The 24,390-nt window shown below is 38.6% G+C and overlaps 1 protein-coding gene across 1 annotated transcript; it reads right to left on the bottom strand.

Annotated features, from left to right (window-relative positions):
• Positions 1–1,479: 1,479 nt before the first annotated feature.
• On the bottom strand, positions 1,480–23,806 carry RMND5A (required for meiotic nuclear division 5 homolog A (S. cerevisiae); the record flags this gene model as incomplete). The annotated part of the gene is made up of 8 exons (XM_009580143.1): positions 1,480–3,225; positions 4,609–4,763; positions 6,978–7,080; positions 9,770–9,935; positions 10,691–10,857; positions 16,068–16,168; positions 16,340–16,474; positions 23,664–23,806. Coding segments are annotated over 8 exons (1,034 nt in total), but the record flags the coding sequence as incomplete, so codon positions are not given.
• Positions 23,807–24,390: the final 584 nt, after the last annotated feature.

The following is a 24,390-nucleotide window of genomic DNA, read 5'->3' as shown; positions in this document are numbered from 1 at the left end:
ACTGCAGGAAAAGACTTGACTTTATTCAAAAATACTTCACAGAGCAGCCGATCATCAAGAGTACTAACGGGAGATGAAGACATGAGCTCTGTGTTAATGACAGCCATAGGACTACAAAAATTATCAATACCTTTTGAGATCAAAAAGGCTATGTACTATTTTCATTTCCTACTATCTGTTTTTAAGGTTTGATTATGTTTTCTACCACAAGTCAGACTTGAAACCCCACAAGAACGTATCACAATAGATTTCCTATTTAAGACATTTACAAAAATTAAAACTCAGTCTATTAACAGACATAGAACTAACACTACTAACAAGCTGCTGCTACAGAAATCATTTATAAACATCCATTACTTACGGAGCACGCATAAGCTAAACTAAACCTTTTATATGAGCGTGGTCAAAAAAATCTTGGCTTAAGGCCTATCTACATTACTAGCTGGTGCACTCGTTGCCACAGAGCTGCTGTTCTGACACATTTTGCAAAGGAGGAGGGAAGCACCAGTTGCAAGCCCAACGGGGTATGCAGAAGTGACACAGTGATCTCGATACAGATATAAATGGGCTGAGCCTCTTACTCTCATTACGCAGCAGTCTCATTACAAGGCACTTGCTGCACAAAGGGACTAGTTAAAGCCTTCACAATCTGGTCCAAAAGTGTAATAGAGACAGACCTCAGATACCACTGTAGCTTTAAAATCAAATACTTTTTTTGTTTGTTTGTTAAACAACGGATATTCCCAAATCCTGTTAGAGAAAATGTATGCATATCAGGTACTATCTATATTTTAAAGTACGAAAACCTCAGAGTATTATTTACTTTTCCCTGTGCAAGCACTTTCTCTAGCTACCAGAAGCATATCAGGCAGTAGTAGGAGACAACTTGCATCACCTCAAAGGGCAAACTGGATAGCTGTAACAACCAAAATGTAGACGTGTTTCACAAACGCCCAGCACAATATCCCATTACTGTAAGCACATAAGCATTCTATATTAAACTGCTAGCATCATCTGTTGGTGGAGCTTCAAAACTGCAAGCAATTATTTTTAAGTAAACATACAGAGAGCTAAGAAAAGAATTGCAATTATCTGGTGAAAACAGCTGAGTTTTTGAATTAGCTACGGATCTATATTAATGCATTTAAAAGGGAAAACAGGACCACTTTGTATTAAAAACATTCTAATACTTAAGTTGAATTTGTACCCTATTGCCATTTAATAACTGTGCCATTTTTGTACTCTAAGCAATTGCATTAGAGGCACTATCAACACCAACCGGTGTTCACACCAATGCTAAAATACCAGCAGTGTAACAGAAAAAGAGATGCAGCACTTACACTTCAGGGTGGTTTTTTGGGGTTTTGTTATTATTTTTCTTTTTAAATACTTCATATGCCATTTCATATAAACCCAAAGCATTAAGCAATTCCACTCAAAATAAAAGATTAAAAGCAATTTCAGCAAGACTAGGAAACCTACATGGAAAATAATATCCTCACCCGTTTATTGTTGATTTTACCACTTCGTAACGCGGTTGTTTTGAACTCAGTGTGAATACAATTTTATGTTTTGCAGAAAATCACACACCTGTATTTTTCACATGTATCAAACACATTTAAAGTTTAAAATTTGGGTGCCTTGTCTTGCTCCTCTTAATGTCTCTTTAGGGATGTCCATTGTCACTGATCCGATAGAGTCCAACTCAGTCTCTCAAGTCAGGTGACATACAAATTCAAAAGGTGTAGATTTCTCAAAGACGGTCTTCTCTGTAGTGCATTGTGCTAGTGCATTCAACCAGTGTGTCAGTATTCAACCATATAAGCTTGGGTTGGTGTTTTTTTGGATTTTTTTTTTTTTTTTTTTTTTTAACTACACAATACAGAAATATAATTTTACATGTAGCTTCGCATGCCTTATGGCTGCTTGCCCTACTATAGGACAGTGCAATAAATACAAATATATGCACACTAAAAAAGATTTAACTGCCATGATCTACATCTCGTTTATGAGTACAAATTTACCTAGTCAACAATATGACAAATTTAGCAGAAAAAGTGGCAATGGCAGTAATAGTCTACTACAAAAACAAGGCTAGAAGCAAAGTGTTCTCAAGCTACAGAAAACTTGCTACTTCCTAATATATGATGTAGGGCCCAGTTCTGCCAAGTGCAGAGTCGTGATCAGTAGATTGCATCAGAACATGCTTTTCCCCCATTTAACAATGAATAATTCTACAATTTATTTGGTTTTGATAACTGTTTATAAATAGCACACTATAATGACTATTAAACTATACAGCAACATGACATTTATAGCCTAATCCTGAATACAAAGTTCAAAGAACATGACTACAAAGGCCAGAGAGCAAATGTCATCGACTAAAAGCATTTCCACTTCAGAATTTATTGAATGTTCTCTTACACAAACACTTCTCAATCGTGAAACCGAAAGAACAGGATTTCCTATTCCCTCTATGCTCCAGTAGTAATTTAGCTGCACATCACCCTTATAAATTAGTGATGATTTTAACAGGTAGCCCCTTGGGGCTATATATTTTATATACTTTATATATATGCACATGTACTTTGAATTCTATGTAAAAGTTGAAAAAATGTTTGAAAGAAAAACGCAGAATATATCACAGCTTTTTCAGAAAAAAAAAAACAAATTAGTTTTATAGCCACTATTCAATTTATCAAACTTTTTTTTTCTGAAGTATTTACCTTTAATTATGTACACATACAGGAAATAAAACTTTTTCCACAAACATTCTCTAAGGTGACAGTTATCAATAAAATGACAGAATAATAGCAGGAAGAATATTAAACAAATGGGGGTGATCAATTTCTGCTTTTAAAAAGTAAAAAGTCACCATATAATTAAGTACAAAAACCTGCATTGAATGACAACTGCTGGTGTAGTAACTTGATCAGGTATGGAGACCAAGAGTATAGTAAAGCCCTATGGTAATAATATTTCTGTAGCATTTCCACTTGGTATGTATATACTAAATGTTGGCAAAGTTTCTGTAGCATTAGCTTATACAAACATAGGAGTCCTCAGTCTGCTGCATAAAACGGAACAAGTGTGTTTTAATTCTCCTGAAATGCACCTGAAATCCAGAGTGTCACTTACAAACTGCATAATGAAACTTCTCTTCAGAAAAATATCTGTTTGGCATCTCCAGGACTTTGTTCCATCGGACAATAGGGGCATTTTAATCTGGGGACAAAAGACAACACGTTAGAATCGCGGCAATGTGCGACAACTGAGCATTAAGCTTTTTCACCCATTACAAAGGTATCGAGTTTCCTATTGAGTCATAGTCCTTCCTCTTTTTTTCCCCTGTAGCATGAAACAAATGTGCTCTTAAGCCATAATGCTTTACTTGGCTCCATTAAAAGTCACCTTTAGCTGAGAGAGACCTTATCATGCTTTTTCTTCTAATTATATTCTTTCTCACCTTTCACCCACACACCCCTGAATTATTAAATTACTCTTCATGATTAATCTATTATTTCTTCTTCTGGATTAGTTTGTTGCATTTTAATTACTTTAAATAGGCTCGTAGCTTTCACTTTGACTTCCTCAGCATCCAGGGCATTTTATTCTCTGGTTCCCAAAATGCTGTGATTTTTACAACCCACTTAGATCAGCTCCTGCAGGCAATGACTAAACAGGTCAGCCTGGCCTCCCTGCTGAGGTCTCCCTGATACAATTCCACCTCCTGACAATATTTCTTCTAGCATTGATCCGTTTTTCCCCATCTCTAAGTTTGGGCCTTTCACACACACCCCACCCCACCCCCCCGAGTTAATATTGTCAGAGCTGTGCTGTTACTAAAGCTGATCAATGAAAGCATCAGGAATGAGTGATTGGGGATAGGAATAGCGTAGCAGCAAGTTTACTGGCTTAAAATGGCTAATCACCCACGAAGGCATACCTTTAGGCTTTTCTAACAGGGCAAAGAATGCAAACGTCACTTGACATTTCCATTCATAGTGTCACTTATTTTCACACTGGATTTTGCAAAACAACTTATGGCTCTAAATTAAGCTGACAGCCTCCACGGAAGCTGCATATATTAAATACAAATTACCACTAGTTCTTCCTTAAGGAAGTCTGTATAGCTCTCTCTCTCTCTCTCCCATTTCCTCCTTCCCAAAAGCGTGTAGGTAACCCACTGATATCTAAGAAGGGGTATTTCCACAGTGATAATTCAACTACCTGCTCAATTATTAAGCCATATTTCCCCAGAGGTTTAATTTTATTCTTTAAGGGATGTTTCATGCATTACTAACCTTGCTCCCAACGAAAAACTGTGTGTGTAAAAGCCTCCATTTTGAATTTAAAACAACACAACAGTACTTACAACTTGGAAAATTACTCTGTTCATTGCATTCCTTCACGTAATCTCACTTTCTACAACATCAGAGGGTTTATTATGCTTTTCTCCAGCGCATCAACCCGGCTTATCTGGCTTCTAAGATTAACAAGCTTCCACCAGTTATGTAATTATGGACTCAGTTTTCCCGAAACACAGTATTCTAGTCTTAAGATTTGTCCTTGTCTATATGTTGCTTGAAATAAAAGAATGGTACTTACTTGCTGCCATTAAACATTTTATTCAAAGCATCTCTTGATATAATATGACCGCAGACTAATTTCATAGGTGGATTATTATCTGTTGTTTGCTGACGAAGAATGGGACAGGCAAATATTGAATGATACCAGCACTTTTTACCGAGGTCCACTTCAATCTGTGAAAGAAATTAACATAATAATTTATCATGGGAAACTTCATTTCCAGATAATTATCCCTCTAGGTCACGGCCCGTACTTAACGGATTTCACAATTCAGCTGTGAAGGCAGTAAAATCCATTGTGTGGATGCCTGACGATTTCCCAGCCAAAAATTCTTAATTGTGATCTTAAAATGATGATTTGTGTTGCTTCTCCCCTCAACAAAGCAGAGTATTCTGCCAATGGACTGGTGCATATTATAGTGCAGATCTATGCTCTGGCAGGAAAACTGAGATGATGACCCAACAAGACTTTCTGTATTTCCTAGCCAGCAATTTCCAAAGTGGTTTAGATGACAGATCTCATTTAAGGGTGGGGGAAAAAAAAGAAAAGAGAAAATCCCTTGGATTGATTATGTTAATGTTCTACAGCTTCTTGAAAGACTCTCCCGACACCTACATGTCACATCAATAATGAAGTGTATCAGAATCATTTATTTTCAGTACCAACACAGAAGACACTGGTACAGCACAACTCTTGCCACCAGGACCAAATGATTTCAAAAAGGGACATCTCACAGAGAAGAATGGGTCTGTGACTGCAGGAATCGATTGAGAACTGCAAAAATCACAGCTTCTGTACCTGAAGCTCGGGGCTCTGACCAGTCCTCAGTTCTGACAAGTTTCACCTTCAACGAAATCTGACAATATAGCCTTTTCACGCTACTTAATCTCTGTCTTTGCACGCTGAAAATAAGGCTTCCCATCCCCATACTGCCTTAGCAGTACATGCTAGAGACCCTTAAGTTTACAATATGCAAGGAGGCATATAAATACTATTAACTGATCTGCATCTGACAGCAATCTTTTCCCAAATGCTCCCTAGCTAATCATTCCTGTCAGGACGGCAGGGCATGAATCTGTCACACTTGGAGGTTACACTCTCAGTGTTACGGAAAACATAGCTGGGAGAAACTCAACACACGTACTTACACTATAAATTAATCTCTTACAGCTACAATCAAAGACGCTAACTCAGTTCATGCCCAGTTTGCACAAAGTAGGTTTTCTTTCCAAATCAGGAGCAGGCCACTGGAGAGCTGCACACACCTGGTAAGAGCTATAGCTATAAAAGAGCTATAAATTGGGGTTTCGTAACAACTGAACTTCATTTCAACTGATACAAATGAGTTGTGCTGGAAGTATAATGCACTGGATCCCAATTCAGTTCTCGTCTCCCCAGATGTGGCACTAATTCTTTCATCTCCTATCTGCCTGATAAAGAGTTAGTGCAAACCAACTCATGGACAGAGCTCAAGCATAGCTAGGGGAAGTTAATGTTTGTCAGTGGGATGGATTTCCTTTCCAGTTATATAGAAACATCTCATATGTTCAGTGAAGGCTAAGTGGAAGGTGAAAGCACCTGTTTTGTTAAGGTCATTTGATCAAAGACCTTTTCAATGCAAAAGGGGATAACAAGTAAATGGGGGAGCAACAAAAAAACCTGAGAAATATAAACCTGACAGACAAACGTAATGGAGACTGTAACAAGAAACAACCTTGTCAGTCGTGCTAATTGATAGGCCATCAAGAAACTGCAACGAAACCAGGACTTTGCAACAGATAAGAATGTAAACCTGAGCGTCTCTGAGGAGAAGGGGTTAGTAGGACTATACAAACTGCAGGAGGAACATGCAGGGGAAGGAGATTGGGGAGGAACAGCCAGAAAGGAGTATAAAAGGGGCCAGAAGGGCCATGCCAGTATGTGAGGGGCCATGAACATGCATTTGCTCATGAATCTAGAGTAGTGCGTGTGTGCTTTCACCAGTGAATGTCAACCTTTATCAGCCAAAGAGGAGGAAGGGATCTTGGCTGTCTACACTTATGTTTTATGCAAGTCCTGTATGTGGGTACTGTTGAAGGCAGCGCCTTGTCTGTGGCAGCCTGTGTAGACGGTCATATCGGTGTCCTTTGTGTGTGTGCGTGGGTGGATGTCTGCGGTTCACGCTCAGCTTTGCTACTGGTTGAACCTACAAATGGGAAACCAGCAGCCACATCCATCGGCCTGGGACAAGACCCTGAGGTCTCTGTACAGAAGTAGGAAGTCCAAAGCCCAGGAGCTGCTGGAGGTGTCGGCCATGTGTGACATCCCTTAATATTCAGCACAGAAGAAACCTGAAAACAACATTCAACATTAGAAATCTGCCCTGGGATAGCTTAGCGTCAACTCACCGGTAGTTCATCCTTCTGGTTCCAAACACCTGTGCACTGCCTTTGTTCAATAACTGCCTTGATATTAATTAGAGCTGGTAATGCTACACAACCTGCTGAAAAACTGCGGAAAAAAGAAATGTTAACATAGGGTGCCTATTAGGAAACCGGCATTTTTCATATTTCTACTTTAAAGGTTAGCTGCGACACAAAGTGTTGTACTACTTCATTCAGTTGTTGTCTGTACTTCTAAGCTCCCTCCAAGTACAACAAGCAAGAGTTTTGGGGCAGGTTATCAGTTACCCTGCATCTTCGGCTAGGGCCCTCATGTACTACATTCTGGACTGAAAACAACAGTTAATTCCCTGCTCTGAGTCTTATAATGAATCAGTTTTCTATACCACCTACTTTGATGTTGATCTGTACAGGAGGAAGACATCATGTTAGCTTATACAGGTAGTTGCTCTCAACCATGGAAGAGTACATGCAGCCTAAGAGTTTCCATGTAACCCACATGTACACACAACCCATAATCCTTCAATTATTTGTAATTACCATATAAAGAAACATGTCTTTCCACCTTCACCTTAAATCAAGAAAACAAATGTAGAAAAAACAAAGGAAGGCAAGTGAAGGAAGGAAACCACAGCCTGTAACAAGAATGGCAGTATACAACTGACCAAAGCCAGTGTCCCAAGAGTTCAGCCTGCTCTGGGAGTTACCCATTACCAGAACTTACCACATTATTTTCAAATATCTCACTATGTTACAAAAGAAAGTATGACACTGAGTTTCCACAAATTAACATTGATGGATTTAAGTCTAATGACAGTACCATAGGCTTGGAAATCAGCAGCAACAGAAACAGGATTTGACCTTGGTATCAGCCTGCTCTGTTTCTTTGGCAGATTATTTTATTATTTGTGCAAGTTTTATTCCTCTCCCCTCTGCCCCTCCAGACACTTGTTTTTATGTTTCTGCAGCAACATTCTGGCTAGTTTACTTGGGAGGGATGTGCCTGAAACCTATGGATGTCTTGCCTAAGCTTAAAAAAAAAAAAAAAATTAAAAAAATATCATGTCCCTCATCTCTGACTGGCCATTTTAATCCTTACACTTTGCTTTTTGGTTATTTCAGCCCTGAGTGTGACTTGTGTTAACCCTGTCCAAAGTTTAGACAAATAGTATTTGTAGAAATAAAAGCATTACTGCTTTAACGGTTCTGTATGAAAACACCTCTGGAAGAGCCCTTTAAGAGTATAAAAACTCAAGTAAATAGTAAATTCAAATGGTGTCCTGTAGTTCTTCGAATCCCTGAACCATGACCTCCTTAGTACAACAACAGTTTTCCCACTGACTCCGCAGAGTAACTCAGACCATGAGGCCTGTACAGGATTAGATACATACTGGAGAAACCAATCAGCCTTAAAGAAAAAGTGACCGCTACCCATGTTCTAGAAAGCAATATATTTTATAGCGGGGATTTAACTTCAAGCTGGTTTAATTTCTACAGGATTTGCAGCGCTCAAAGGTCATACCAGTTTAAGACAGTAATTTATGACAAGAGTATCAATACCACCTATACAGTAAATACATTCCAGTGCAATCGATTTCACACCAGGCACAAAGCAAGTGTACAACCAATCCAAACATCAATAACAGGGATTTTCCACTTCACCAAAAATCTCTTGGCCGTGTGCACTGAAAACCATATTACAGCGTCAGTGCATGAGCAATTAAAATGTAAAGGACTGCTACTAATTTGCCTGAAAGAGGAAAAAGATGAAAACCAAAAACCAGAGATAGAAGTTTCAGATATCTATAAAACCCTCAAACTGAAACTCGTAACGTTTATTGTAGAAAGACAATCTGAAAGTGCTCCCTTTGTTGCTTCTGTTGTATTTTGTGACAGAGGTGCAAACACAAGCAGAAGGTTTGACAATTCTAACAGCTCTAAACTAAGCACAGAACTCTAATAATAGTAACATGCAAACAGTAAATAAAAAAAGCTAAAACAAATTTTAAAAAGAAGAGAAAAAAAAGAAAATAAGAGGTAGCGAAGCTTCTGCTAAGTACCAAATCTAGCCCAGAAAGATAAATATGATTTATTTTCTATTTAATGTCTGAAATGAAAATGAGAACATCAGGCAAGTATATTGGGGGAACTGGAATCCAAAGGCTAAATAGCAGCTAATCTGTTTTATCTTCAGAGAAGCTAGAAGGAGATTAGGTTGGTTTTTCTTCACATTTCCAACAGCCTCCTACAGATTTGCATTTTGTCAGATTAGCTACTGAGCTTGAAAGTGCCTCTTTCTTCTTGGCAAATGACGTCCAGCAAATAATTTGGAAATGTTAGCAGCTGAAATCACAAAATAACTCTTAAGCATTCTTCTAAGGAGAAGACAGGTAAAGTAATATGTGGATTAAAACCCAACATCATCAATTGCTGACAGAATGGCCAGAGTTTTGGGGGTTTTTGCAGTTAAACAGCAAGGACAGTTTTCACACATTTGCTGTGGGAATAATTGGCTGATTGCCATCCTCATCTTTCACACTGATGTCTAAACTACGGAAGCCAAATTCCATCCATGAATGCTTCTTCTTGAGCTGCAAAGGTGCAGGGTAAAGCACAGCACACGGGAACCTCTGATTTCTATCTTTGCAAATCTTGTTAGAGCTAATTGTAACCATACTCTTCATTTAATACAAGCTAGATGAGACTACTTCTCAAAAGCTGTTTCTTTGCTCCTCAACGAGAAATAGAAACCAAAACATTATGTACCTGGTCTTAAAAGCAAATGAAAACCAGCATACCTAACACTGAGAGGTGATTCAACTGAAAGTCCCAGAAGAGCACAAGCATCTCTTGTAAAGATGTCACAGATGTCCGCCCACTGGTTTGCATCTAATAGATGAACGTATGGAGAGTTCTCTATACCTTGCCGCAGATATACCAGGCTGCCCATCAAAACCTGAATATCTGTGCGGACCAGGAAGAGTTAGTTATTTTATACTACAAATAAAATCCAGTGTCTACAGTTTTAGCTTTTATATGGAAAACGAGCAGATACACCAGATCAATAATACACATCCTCACCTCTACAAAATACAATTAAAGCCATCACAGAACAGACGTCAACAGCTACAAGAGCTCCAGTCCACTATGGATAGACTGAGGGGTCGTTTGCCCCTCTACAAGCACGACATGCTGCCTATTAATTTGCTTCAAACAGGTTTACTTTTTTGTAAGCTTTCTGACACACACACTACCCTAAAAATTAGGTTTTACTGGATTCAGTTTGAGATGGCTCACTTAACTCACATATTCCCCATTTTTCAAAAGTTTCATTTCTCTTTGTATTACCCCACGCAGCAGAAAGTAACAGATGACTATTCTAAGAACATTTCTGTGCATTTTTAACACTTTACCCTGGCAGCAGTCCTATTCTAGATGTAATCTACGTATTATTTAAAGAATCAAACCCTTAAATTTAAGCAAATGTGCAGACATATTAAAATATAATTTTGTTCCCTCTTCAAAAAAAGGAGGAAAAAAAAAAAGAGGAGTTAATTCAAATTGTAAGGATTCAGGTTATACATGTTAAATATAAAAATAAGAAGCCTCTAACAAAATGAAAATAACGGAGTAAAACAGGTTTGGAACATGATTTGTATTTTATTACAAGGTGCCACATCCAAGTGCTTTAAATACCCTGACTGTGACCAAAAACTTACCTTTCTGATGATTTAGGGCAAACGGCTGGAAGTTTTTCGCATACTGAAGTGCTTCTCTTTGATTTGCTGTTCCACCCATCAATAAACTAATGAAATATAATCTGTGTAGTTTAAATTCCAACGAACTATTCTGTGCCATAAGCATTTCTCTGTTGGATACCGCCCACCTAGAAGAAACGAGGTACAATGGGACACGACACAAGAGTAACTGAATGTCAGCCTACACCATATGAAATTATTACAATTATCAAACATCTATTTCAAGGAGAATATGACTGTTCCCTGAACTTCTGTGAGTTTACATGGAGAACAGAAAATGGCAAGACTCTCTACAAGTAACAGAGCTACACAGGGCACACAACATGTGAACGACGGTACTTCTGGCACTGCTGCACAGGTTAACCTCTGCAAAATTCAACACTCACAGGCAAGACTGAATTGGGCACAACGTAAGGTAGAAATAGCTAAAATCTACTGTATTTTGATTAACAGCACTCTGTTACTGAATCTTAACAACTGAAGATGGTCTTCAGCTGCACGTTGAAGAAGTTTGACCAAGCCTTTCAGGAACATATTTTCCATCTTCCTCATTCCCCAAACATTTTTTCTAAGCCACTATGTTTATATGCATGTGTATGTTGCGCTGGAGAGGGGAAGTGCGTCTACGGAGGCCTCGAAGATAGTATCAAGACCCTACAATGGGGCATAGGGGAAAGGGGAAGGAAAATCAGTTTAAATATCATAGAATCATTTAGGTTATACTTTACCCTGCTTAAACTTTGCTTTCTGTGTTATTTTCAACTTGGGCAATAAAAATATTTCTTATTTTCTGGGTCTCATTCACCATGACAACACTAATGTTTGGCTCCCAAATAACACGAAGAATTCCTAAACACGCACCAAGTAAAATGAACTGGAATTTTTAAAGCATTTCATAAAAAATTATTTTATTATTTACATTTTATCCATCCCTCTCATTTTTTGTGGTGTGGTTTTTTTTTCCTTAATTCGATTTAGTCAGGCCTAAATCAATCCAATCTTTCTCTTAAGAACTTCAAGTTTCAATGTTCTTCAGTACATCTGTTTCTCATTAGTGTTAATTAGTTACACTGTTTTTCACTGTGGGGGCCCCATTAAGCAAAGAGCTTTTCACTTTTCAGCAAGGGAGTGAGGTAGTCTCCTTTCCTTAAAAAGAAGGGGTATGCAAGGCTTCTGTTCTTTTCAACAAATACTAAAATAAGAAAATTAAGCGTTCTTACGGTACTGGTAAAGCTTTCAATGCAAGATAGCCTTCTGCATTAAGATATAGCGTTAATGCACAAGTACCTACTGTCCATTTGTTGTGGTGAAAGTGTCAGGAGTCTGACTTTATTGGCAAGGCTTTGTAATGACATCAGTAACCTTTCAGTAGGAAACAGTGAAAAATGTAGCCTTTGAAACAAGAACAAGCTCTACTGTTCCTAATTTCAAGCAGCTTCAGATAAGCAGCCTCAGAACACTGTCAACACTAATCCCCACCAAGAGGGTGACTAACCATGTTGTTTGGTTTTTTGATTTTGTTTGGTTTTCTTGTTTGGAGGGGGTTTTTTTGTTTTTTGTTTGGGGTTTTTTTGTGGGTTTTTCTGTTTTTGTTTGGTTTTGGGTTTTTTTTTTTTTTTTATGATCAGTGTCCACCGTTTAACGCTGGCATAGTGGCAATAAAGCTCACTCCAACTAAGAAAAGAGCATGAAGTTAACAACCATAGACCAAGAAGCAGCTGAAAGACAAAAAACTATTATCAGTAAACAGTAAGACTAGTTCCAGTCCACAGTCCCATTAATGAGATATTAATCTGTATTGCATCAAAAGGGAGGCATCAAAAGAGCCTCCATCTTCTCACTGCCAATATTCACAACCACATGACACGGTACTTCGCCTTGCTGAGATCGAGTCTATTTTTCCAAATTAGCTTTTAGGCAGGCTTTCCATTTTTAGTTCTTTGAGTGGCAGCACAGATTTGTATCAGAAGAAAGCAGCCACAGAAGCAAGGCCTGAGGTGTTTGGTCTAGGATGTGCTGTTCCTATTTCTAATGGAAAGACAAAAAACCAACAAGTGAGGTTTAAAACATTCAACACACACACTCTCTACCACCATCCAAAATCATTAGTAATCACAACACCTGTCTTACTACCTCTTCTCAAAACGATACTTTCAGTGTGTTTTCACTTCTGAGACTCAAATCCATCTGAATTTTTTGAAGTTTACAGTATACTATTCAAACCACAGGTACACAGAGCTCTCTTTAGCTCCCACATGGGATTTAGTTAAAATTAATTTCACAACATCTAGCAAAGATTAAATTAAGTTTAAACCAAAGGTCACAGCAAATACCAGGACCTGTCCACCTTGCTGCTTTACAGACATAAGAGAAGACAGTATCTCTTCCCCAGGAGATTACAATGCAAGTCATTCCCATCAGAACTTCACAAAGACCCACGTGGGCTCAGAAGGGCCAGAATCCACCCAGAAAGAACCTATGGATTTCCCTCCCCCATCACCAAATTACAGTGAGAAAAGTCACTGGAAATTAATGCGATCTTGCAGAGGTACAGCCATTACATGGCTTAGGGTACAGGGCCAGACTGGGCATCTACAAAGCCAAGTTGTACACCCCATAAAAAAAGAAAAATGTTATGGTCAGTCATACTAAATTTAATTGTGAGTGTAGTATTTTTAAGTGTTGGAATTTGTATTAGTAAGAAGATCTGAAAAAACTACAATTAGGGTCTTTTTTTTTTTTTTAAATCAGATACGAATACTAACTTCCCTCTATCACCACAGCAGGGCTTTGAAAGTCTTTTCGAAGTATCATTAATCTGACAACTCCCTTTTGATACAGCAGGGCTTTGAAAGTCTTTTCGAAGTGTCATTAATCTGACAACTCCCTTTCGACAGCAGTGACCAGGAGCCACCCATGTTTGCTTCGTTTCCAACACTGAGTTAAGCCGAGCACCAACTGCAGAGCACTGGCAGAGCCAGAGAGACTGGTTATTGTTTTCATCCTAACCTTTTGCATGGGTAAACCCTGCTATACTCCCCTTCCTGGTTCATGATACTGTAATTAATCATCCTTGTGTAACACCTGGTTTCTGCTTCAACACCACTGTCAGTAGCCTAGCCCTAGAACAGGCCAGTTTGGGACTGCTTTTACGCACCCCTGCAGCTGTATTTATTGATGCCATTTATTTTAGCCATTTATTAGCTTTTTGCCCAACGAGCACAATGCCACCCCTCCAAGCTCCTCTCACACAGAGGCTGTCCCTCCAGGAGCGGTTTCTATCCCTCCTCCTGAACACCCACGTCTGCTGGGAAATAGTATGGGAAATACATTCACTAGCATCAGCAGTTCTGCAGAATAACGGGGCATTTAAGACATCAGTTACCTCCTAAACTGTATAGTTCTGTCACATTTTGATCGTCCTCACTAACAACCATGTTTTTTACATAAGCATCACTATAAATAAGGACCCTCTGTGCCCAGCAGCAGGCCAAGAGAAGCAGATAGCTTTTGCACTGAAGAGTTTAAACAGAATAAACATTATAAACAGAAATGAGACAGGGTGGGGGAGGGAGACCAGCATACAAACTGTGCTGACAATACACCCTATTCTCTGTTCATTCAGCTGTCTTCAGAATAAGAGTTCCTTTGAAGAAGGACCTTGCCTTCTCCTTTGTTTGAAAAATATTTAACACATTGCAGGAACTACAAGATATGACTAAGTAGCAATGAGTAAGGCGTAAGGCCTAGCAAACTGGAGCTAAAATGAATTTAGTGACTTCAAGTGGATGGACATAACAGCAAGTTACTGTTCCTCAGAGGGTATCCTCCACAACAGCTATGTTACTATTTGAACTACAAGAAATAGGTGGTGTAGCTGACAGAAAATCCTGTTTCAGTTTTAACACCAGGCATTTCAGTGTTGCTTCCCTTCAATTAGCCAATTCAATAGCAATAAACCACCTGAGCTTCCCACCTGTGTAACTATATTCAAAGAGCAACTATTTAGGTCAAACTTTGCATGACCCAGAGGCATAATCCAAGATTTAGTTTATGAACACCACAGTTTGAATATCAGAGTATCCCTGCACTTAGTTTAGACCTCTGAATTGACATACCCATGTTAGATCATGTTAAAGGGAAGAGAAAATGCTTGTTGGTATGAAAATGTATTTCACTGAATAATGCAAAAAAGGTATTTTAAATGTATGAATTATACTCTGGAATGAAACAGAAAATCTGAATTTGCTTTGTTTCATTGTTTCTACTTTCAAAAGGTCACTTTAAAGCTATTTTATTTTTTTACCTACTTTTGACACCAACCTAAGCTTACCAAAGCTCTTGCAACCTAAAGAAGAAACAAACAAACAAACAAACAAACAAAACCCCAAAACATAGGCTGAGGGTTTGTTTGGGTTTTTCTTGTTTTTAAAATAAAAGTGGTTCTGAAACAGTACACCACAGTTACATATCCACTACTGGAAATCAAAACAGTAGCCCATGAGACATTTCATTACATTTCTCTCTTCACTGTCACTTTTAGCACCAGCTTACATGTCTAATGGTTGTAAAGTCTACTAAGGTCAAGAAAATATCCTGGTCTAAGGTTGATTGATAGACCTCAGATATTCCCAGACTTGGTTTTCGTCTGAGTGTTCAGCATTATCCACTGACTTCTATGGAGAGAATCGTTTTGTTCATAAGAAATCTCACTAACAGATCTCACTGTCAGTCCAGGCTCCCAGCTCATATACCGCAGGGATGTTTTTTAAGGGACACACCTCTCACCCAGCATTAATCAGCAGCAGCCTGCAAAGTACACACTTATCCTTCCACTCCCTCTTCCCACCCTGTAGTCCCTTATCTGGAAAGGGAGAGTGACTTGAGGAAAAGTGAGAACTTTGATCCAAGTCAAGTTCTGCTCACCCCAAGGGCTCAGTGAAGCCAAAAAGACTTGGTGATACGCCAAGACCTTTAGTAAGTCCTGGTATCCTTCATAATTGAACCTTTTAAAATAAGGTTCACTAATGATTGACTATAAGGCTAAATACCATCATGGCAGACAACTGTTTCTATAAGTGATGTTTCTTCCCAAAACTTTAAATCGGCATCACAAATGATTCAAGTTAATCCTTAATCTAAGAAAAAGACCCTTACTGCCCATGGGGAGGGACACAGAGGGAACAAAAGGAGAAGGTAGGGGTTCACTCAGTAACTAGATCTCTCAAAGGACAAATGGGACACATCAAAATATACTAAAGACAATATTTAAAGTGAAAAACTAAGGATTTGTTACAAGCATTCAAAAAAGGGAGGAAAAAAACTTGAGTAGACTCACTCTAATGCAGGTCTCAGAACTCTAACTTTTAATGCTTCCAATATTCGATTCAACTCCACAAACGGTTCTTTTTGACTTTGATCTATTGATAGACCAGATTCCTGAAAAAACAAAGGCAGTTTTTAGTTGAAGCATAAGAAAACATGGGATTAAGCTGCTGTTTTTCTGACAGTTTAAATATTCACCTGGAACATTAACATTCAAATAAGGATGCTAACCCAAAGCATAGTTTTCCATGATCGATAACATTCAACATCCACGCTTATCGTTACCTGACAAAGTTCCTCAGCTACGTCCAACATCCCCTGCCGGAAGAAGTGCTCCACCATCACCTCGTTGAGGATTCGCTGGCTGTCAGCCTGCCAGCACCCATCTATCCCCACACTGCTGATGTCGGAGTCAAAATTCTGAAGTGTGCAAATTAACAGTTAATAGGCTGGAACAAATCACCCCACATAATTTTTCTTTAATTATGCAAGACACCTATGTCTCCACCCTGATGCTTTCTGCCTATTACTCAGCTGGCCCTCAATTACCTCCCATTCGAAGTGAAATATATCTGTCAGCTGCTTCATTATCTCCTGTGTACAGAAGAAGAAATCCTTTGGCTTGCTTGTTTCAAGTCTGAATGTTATCCACCATAAGGAATTACACTGACAACTTACAAGTCTAGCTAGCAAATCAGAAATCTAGTTAACTAATAAAGGGGTTTCCAGACCACAATGCGTTTTTGAAGGAAGTATCTGCAGAAAAGGCTTTTTCCATATGTGAAAAACTGAAAATGCATAGAGAACAGAAAACAAAATTGCCTACACTAGAATCAAAATAGCGTTATCAATTCATCACTGTCACTACAGTGCACGAAATTAGAAGTAAAAGCTTTAACTCAAGAATTTTTGACATAGCTGGGAGGGTAGACAATGCTGAAAAAAGAAAACATCGCTTCTCTCCACCCCCACACGATAATGAAATTCAAATCTCTGAAGACTTCAACATCCCAGCAACAGGATGAGCTTTGAAGATCTGAGAGATCTTTTACAGATCTAACCCTGATGATCCTACTGCCGTATATTTTTAGGCCAATGGCCTACGGACATATTCCAGGAATAAGTAAAAATATTGTCATGGTGACTCTTTAGTAACAGTTGGCACTGCTTGGCACTGCGCCTCTTGGCAGCAGGAGAGCAACGCTTATTCTAACCCAATATATAAAACAGGACTTTAACTGCTAACATGTTTTATGATCAGGACAGGCAGGTCAATTTGAAAAAAAATCCTCACCCACTGCCTAAAACAAACCTCTTGCAAAAGAAACAGCCTAGAAGTTAGTGCATTGCTTGCTGCCTGACCTGACAGCCCGGTAACTACAGCTCTCTTACAGGAAGAAACTTCAGAAATCAGAAGTTGGTGAAAATAGCAGTGCCTCAGCTACAGCTCTGTGACAATCGACAGTCCTGCACAATATGGAAACACCTACCTAGCACAAACGCACACTTCTGTCAAAGCAGGCAGAGCAAACAACACAGAGTTGGTACGAGCTATCTGTCAACCACGTATTATCGGTTCCCCGACAACCGGCACAATGCTGGAGTGGCAGGTTAGCCGATACCCCGACCTGCTGTAAGGTCTGCCAGCGCAAAGCTGGGTAACCAACTTCAGAACAAATTTAAGCAGGCAATATGCGTTTACATTAGACTGGCACTTTGTATCCCAGGGACACGACATCACCAACCTGCAGTAGAAACCCAAAGAGCCATACGTTGTTTTGTCAAAACACACGCCAGGCAACAGACATTTGCAGAGTGACACTGCCAGAAGCATTCAGGAACCTACTATTAACCTGTTTCAGAAGTTAAATCGAGTCAGAAGGAGATTCTTAAATTAAAAAAAGTAGAGAACAACATCATGGCAGGTTCAAACTTTCAGACCAAGGGGTGACTTTTGCCTCGCACAAGTCTCTCCTGCACAGTTAGCCTCACTGCTTTTTCCTCAGGAGGTATCAAATACCTAACCACAATCCAGATGTCAGCCTCAAAGACTGAAACTGCTGCCTTTATAGGCTGGCTAAAGAGGACCAGAGTGGCATGCCATGATTAGCTACAGTGAAGACAGATGCATGGTGGCACCTGCCACACAGAGGGGATCAGCCCTTCGGAGGCAGCCTTACCAACCATGAGCATGTCCACCTCTTAAATGGCAAGGGGGAAGTTTAAAGGGGCACAGTAGCATAAATCTGTAAAGCTTCTCATTCTTCCTTCCAGTACTCTGCACAGCTCAGCTTCCCACTGCGTCTTCCTTTTATTCACCACTTATTAATTTCCTTCATCGGCCACCTCCACATCTCCTTTGATGCTGCTCTGTGTCATCGTGAGAAAGGGGCAGCCTTCTCATCCCTGCACGCGCGGCTTCAAAACCACCATTCCCTTCAGGTCTCTTAGCAAACTTTCAGTAAAACGCTAACCTTAGGCTAGCAAGTTGTCTCTTCCACCTTTCAGAGATGGTGGAGCAAGATGAGCGTTTAAATTATTGCCATTGATTCAAGTCTTATATTTAACAACATTTTCACATGGGTGTCCTAACCTGTAAGCTCCTTGTCATGCTGCTCATCTTTAAACTGTATCTTGAAAAAAGTTAAGCATCTTGAAGAATAAGTAACAATGTTCTTATTTGTGCCAACCCTCTGAAGCCTTTAAGGTTCACCACCATTGCCAATTCTGGTATCACTGTCCAAACACCACTAGCAGGTTAACATAAATCCATCAACAATGCATTAAGAGAAATACCAGAGGCAGTAGCAAGAGCACACAACTTGCTTTTGTTACTTAGGTTTAGGGAGGGGGGGGAATCATCAGTATTCTAAAAATAAACAACTGAGTTATTTTTCTTGTAATTTCAAGTCCGACTGAATGTATCCCCGTAAGAAGAAACTGTATTCTTCTGAGCAGTTACCAGCCATTAGAGCTGAACCTATGCCTTAAACATCGTCACATCCTTCTCATTGCCTGGGGGCAGACATGGTAGAGGCACTTACTTACCTCAGTTCCTTCACAAAATCCACATTTTGTTCTGAAACAACAAACCTATGAGCCTTGAGAATCTTTTCAAAACCCCATCGTAAATCAGATTTTTTAAATCCCATAAGAGATGGTAACAATGACTCATTAACCTAGACGTGCTGTAGATTCAAGTCACATCATACAACCTGAGGACCTCCTTTTTTTTTCCTCCCCCTCATCCATTCTCCGATCAACCCAGTCTTGACCAGGTTCTCATTTCAATAACTTTTTTTTTTTTTTAAACAATTTCTGAGGTCTTTATTATATGTGGGATTCTACAGCTCTTCTTCCAGTGGGTCCTGACGAGCTTCAAGAACTGACTATGCATATTACAGTGAGTTACTGTCACACGTCAGAACAAATTACCGCTTGCCTTTGGCTTACATATTTCATAACTGTCATGCATGCATGGTATGCTGGTGACTACACATCTCTCAGTTTTGTTTTCTAAATGCTAACAATATGCTAACTGATAGCATGTGGGGTTTAGTAAGATTTCACTAGCTGAACTAAATTCCATAAGTTACAAACTCCAGAACGGTTATTTTGTGTTTTTCAGGTTTTAAGCTTAGAAGAGCATCAGTTAATATTCCTGAGAAACAAGCCTTTTTTTAAGAGCCTAACTAGCAAGCCTAGGGCTAAAATGTAGAATATTATGTGCAAATATATCAATGATACAATGTAAAGTACATTACTGATAATTGCTGTAATGTGAGGACTTTGAGACGCACACACACACAAGACGGAGCATTTTAACCAACATACAACCTTCCATGTTATTGGTACCAACATGATATGAAGAAGGATGATTATTATGGACAGTTTTATTCCTCGGTTTCTCAGTTGAGATTACTTTGCGCGTTCCTCCCTTCTTCTGAATTCTGATCCAATACACAAATGAAATACATTTGTTTACCTTGTCTGTTCAGTTTGTTGGTTCATAAAATAAAGCTCAATTTGCAAAGACTCTGTATTTATCTAGCCGTATTCTTCACAGCAACATAATTAAATTATGTTCAGTAAAGCATTTTCGTTTGTTTGTATGCAAATTTTTATGTGAAAAAACCACTGACTTAGATAAAAGTTTGCTTTCCCAGAACAAAGATTGGATTAAAATGTTGGCCCTTTAAAAACAGGCTTAAAATTCAGGGAAAAAAATGGAAGGAGCTCCCATTTACTCCACTTACTTTCCTGAATGAAGGCATTTAACCACTACTCAGACAGATTGCTGCTAGAGGGAAAACAGTTACTAGCCCCATCAAACATGCTTTGAGATGAATTCAAATCATTCCAGAAGAGTGATTGATTTACAGGGAGACTGATGAGTGAGCTACCTGATAACAACTTGCTGAACAACAGTGACATGATGAGTTCTGGAAGCAGAGCAAATGCTAGTACAATAAAGAAAAAACTGGATGCAACATTTCCTTTCAAAGGAGAAAATGCTCTTTGGAAGAAAGGGTAAACCCTCATGGATCAGAAGCGGGTAAACCATGTAGAACTGTGATGAAAAAAGATACAGCTTATTAGATAAGCTTTCCAGGAACTGCTAACTAAAAAGCAACACACAAAGGTTTGGCATTTCAGACTTTAACATAGTTCATACTTGATGCCACATCTGAACTCCACTTTTTAAACACTTAGGAGCGTCTGTTCTCAGAGTGAACTCTGCAGGCAGACAAATCTAGGTCCCATCCAAGTTCATAAGCTACGACTACACTAATTAAAAACCGACCAGACTAAACTTTACATATACAACCCTGCCTCAACACTGGAAAAAAGAAACGTAACCTGAAATTTGCCACGAGCAGATAATACAGCAAGTTCTTTCAAAATCCAAGCTTGTTAAGTAGGAAGTTTGTTGATTCTACGTGTAACAACAGCTGTCATTTGGATGCATCACATAAAATTGGTACCAATATTAGCATGTTTCCCAATCTCAAATCAGGCAATAAAAGAACGAGTTACATTTATCTATGCCTGAGCATATACAGCTAGGAAGACCATAAGCAGTGTTCTAGAGATGTTAATCCGTCTATAAAATAAATGAGGAAAAATGCTGGAATGAGGATTTACATGTGACAGAAACAAAACTCAAATCTCATTAATCAAGGCAAGGGCTGTGCTTCTTTAAATTCTAACAGGCATTTTATTTAAGAAGCAGCAGTATTTTGCCCAGAATGTGTCGGGAATCAATTTACTACATCAATTACACTTAATTACTTCTATTGGTTTAAGCTAAATATATTATGGCGAAGGAATGGGGGGAGGGCAATTTCAACAGGTTATGGGACTCGGATGCCAACAGACTTTGCTGGTAGGTTTCAAGCATGTTTTCCAGCAGCACAGGGAAATCACATTAAGTAAATATGGAAGATTTCCTTCAAATGTTGCTGTCCAGGGAAGCATTAATTTCCACCTGGATTTAAACATTACAGATACTCATCTGACAAACAGGCCAAGACTTCAGGCTACATTTTAAAGTAGTTCCCTTAAGATACTACAATCAGGGAAAACTAATAAAATTCAAACTACTTGCATTAAAAAAAAAGTCCGACAAAGTTCATATTTAAGGAGACAATCCTAATTGACGCTCTGAACTTTATAAAAATATGTCCTTCATTACGAGCAGGACTGGGGACTCATGCAGTTCCCACTGCTTCTAGTCTTTTGATGTAAACACCGCACACAACTAAGCAAGATTGAAAAGCCAGAGGAATGAACACACTGAATACAGCAAGTTGAGCTCATTTTTGAACACCTCACCGAAACAGCCCTTCTGACACTCAACACGCACAGAGCAGATTATTGATATCCTTTCTACTATTTTACAAAACCACACAGTTGGTGTTTAAAAAATGCTTTTATTTACAGCTATCCTTTTTCAAATAAAAATAGTAGATAAACTCAAAACAGCAGGACAGAAACAACACTGGAAAAACTATGCATATGACAACTGGAACAGCTATTTGGAGATTAGACTCAAGTCTAAATTTTATTAAGCTTGCAAGTGTTGTTTTCTTTGGCTTCTAAGAAATACTATCACCAATTTCCATTGAATATTCACACCCTCTATATATGACCTCGGGCTGCTCTACCTCAGAGTATTTAAATGAAAAAGGTTTTTATACAAGTCCACTTGCTAAAGTAGAACAGGAAAGTTTCAAACTTAGGACAAGATTACATAGATTTATTTCAGGCTTCAAGCCAATAATAAGGATGGAATTTTACTCTAGTTAATTGGTTTAGATACAGCAGCAAGGATTAGAGACAGATGCATCCTTAAGCTTTGGATAACAGTGACGCTTGGATTAAAGCTATTAGTACAAAGTTTGAGCTCTCCATGATGGTCAAACATAGATATAAGCAAAAAATATAACAGTTGCACAGACATTCTGCCCAATAATGCAGCTTTATGTACTTTGTCTCTTCATCACACTACTGCTAAATTATGCTTTAAGATATTATTGTTACAAAGAGAGTTTAAATGAGATTCCCAAAGGATGAATTAACGGTTGGACTCAATGATCTTAGAGGTCTTTTCCAATCTTAATGATTCTATGATTCTATGAATGAGTATTCTGTAACACTGCAATGTCTTTGTCCAGATGGAAAGACTCATTTACTAGTGTCTTCTCTGGTAAGATTATAAGGTGCACCTCAAACCAAATGTTTAGACCCTATCAACATAAGCACATTCTGATATGAAACTATCACCTAAGAATGTCCAAAAAAAGCAAGTACAAGACTCCTTGCATACAGAGCTACTTTATATGAAAGAACACACAGATGGAGAAAAGCATGACCTGAAAGTATACATATAGCATCACTTACTGCAAAAAAAGAGTTTTAGTATAGTTTCAAAAAATTGTTAATATCTACCTATAAAAATATACTCAGATCCCAATTATTCTTGAACCTGGAATTCATATAAGAATGGGTCATATGCAAACCTTCAAAGATAAGCTACCTTATTATTTGTTATGGCGTAGACAGAGATACTATGAGAAGCTGAATCTACTCTACTCGCATTAAGAACACTACATGTTATAAAATTAAGCCCTAAGAACTGACAACGCATCTGAAATACAAATAAAATGTCTTTCTTAAAAAATTCTCCGTTTTTATACTGCATTCTAGAACAAAATGCACTTTTGAGTTATTTGCTACTGGCAATTAACTAGAAATGCTAGAGAGAGAGAGAGAAAAAACAGTATTTCTTATTGAGACAGATATTGAAGCAAACATTTTGCTAAACTGATATAACACATACTATTAGTAGGTCTAGTAACATCTATAGGGCATGTTCTCTCGGAAATTAAGAGATTTGAGCTGCCCCAGAAGGAATACTCCATATGCAACAAGTTCTGAAAGCAAGTACTGTACACCCCACTGTCTTGCCTCTGTCCCAAGCCTATGCTTCTGTAGTTGACAGGAAGATTTAATTAAGATTAATCGTACTATAAATACGAATTTTTGTAAAGCAGAGTACACATCACAGAACATATGCGATAATAAAATCAAACCACAATATAAATACCTTATCAATGGCTTTTCCAACTCGGGATACACTGCTGTGAATGTCTTTATGATCGGAGGCCAGTTTTTGAACTGTGTCTTTTATTCTTTTACAACACTGTGTCATAACAAGTGAAATTGTCCCCGACAAGTCTCCATCTTGATCTAGACAAAAGAGAGGAAAATTACTAACTTTGTAACAAACAAATGATAGCATAAAATCTCTCAGTATGAAACAACATATAAAGACAAGAAATGGTGTGAAAAGAAAGAAATGCAATCTAGAGAGTATTTGCAAAGCAAGATCAGTTTCAATGAAGCAAGATGTACAGGACACGGCTCACCCATGGAATCAGAAATCCGGTCAGGCGCACAATAACAATGAACAAGTGCAACAGTTTAAAAAATTAATATAAAGTTCTCATGTGTCTTAGTCACAGTAGATTTATAAACACATCTCAAAGAAACACCCCAAGCCACAAATCTCACAGGATATAATAGGAAGCTACTGAATCTACTACAGGATCAGTTTTCTTCTAGACAGTTCCCTGAAGATATGTCAGAACATCATGTTTAACTTCAACAAGGTGCAAGCAAAACTTGGATTAATGACGGCCCAATTCACTCTCGCCCCGCAAGCTACCCACTTATATCAGACTGTTTGCTTTTGAGCTGCACGAAACTTCTGCTTCCTGACTGTGGAAACAGCTCTAAACAGTTCAACCAACCAGTCTCCAATTCTCCTCAAC

This window comes from Fulmarus glacialis, unplaced genomic scaffold (genome assembly GCF_000690835.1).
Source record: "Fulmarus glacialis isolate BGI_N327 unplaced genomic scaffold, ASM69083v1 scaffold10226, whole genome shotgun sequence".
NCBI lineage: Eukaryota > Metazoa > Chordata > Aves > Procellariiformes > Procellariidae > Fulmarus > Fulmarus glacialis.
Note: the sequence above shows the minus strand (reverse complement) of the source record. Positions and strands in the feature narration are given on the sequence as shown.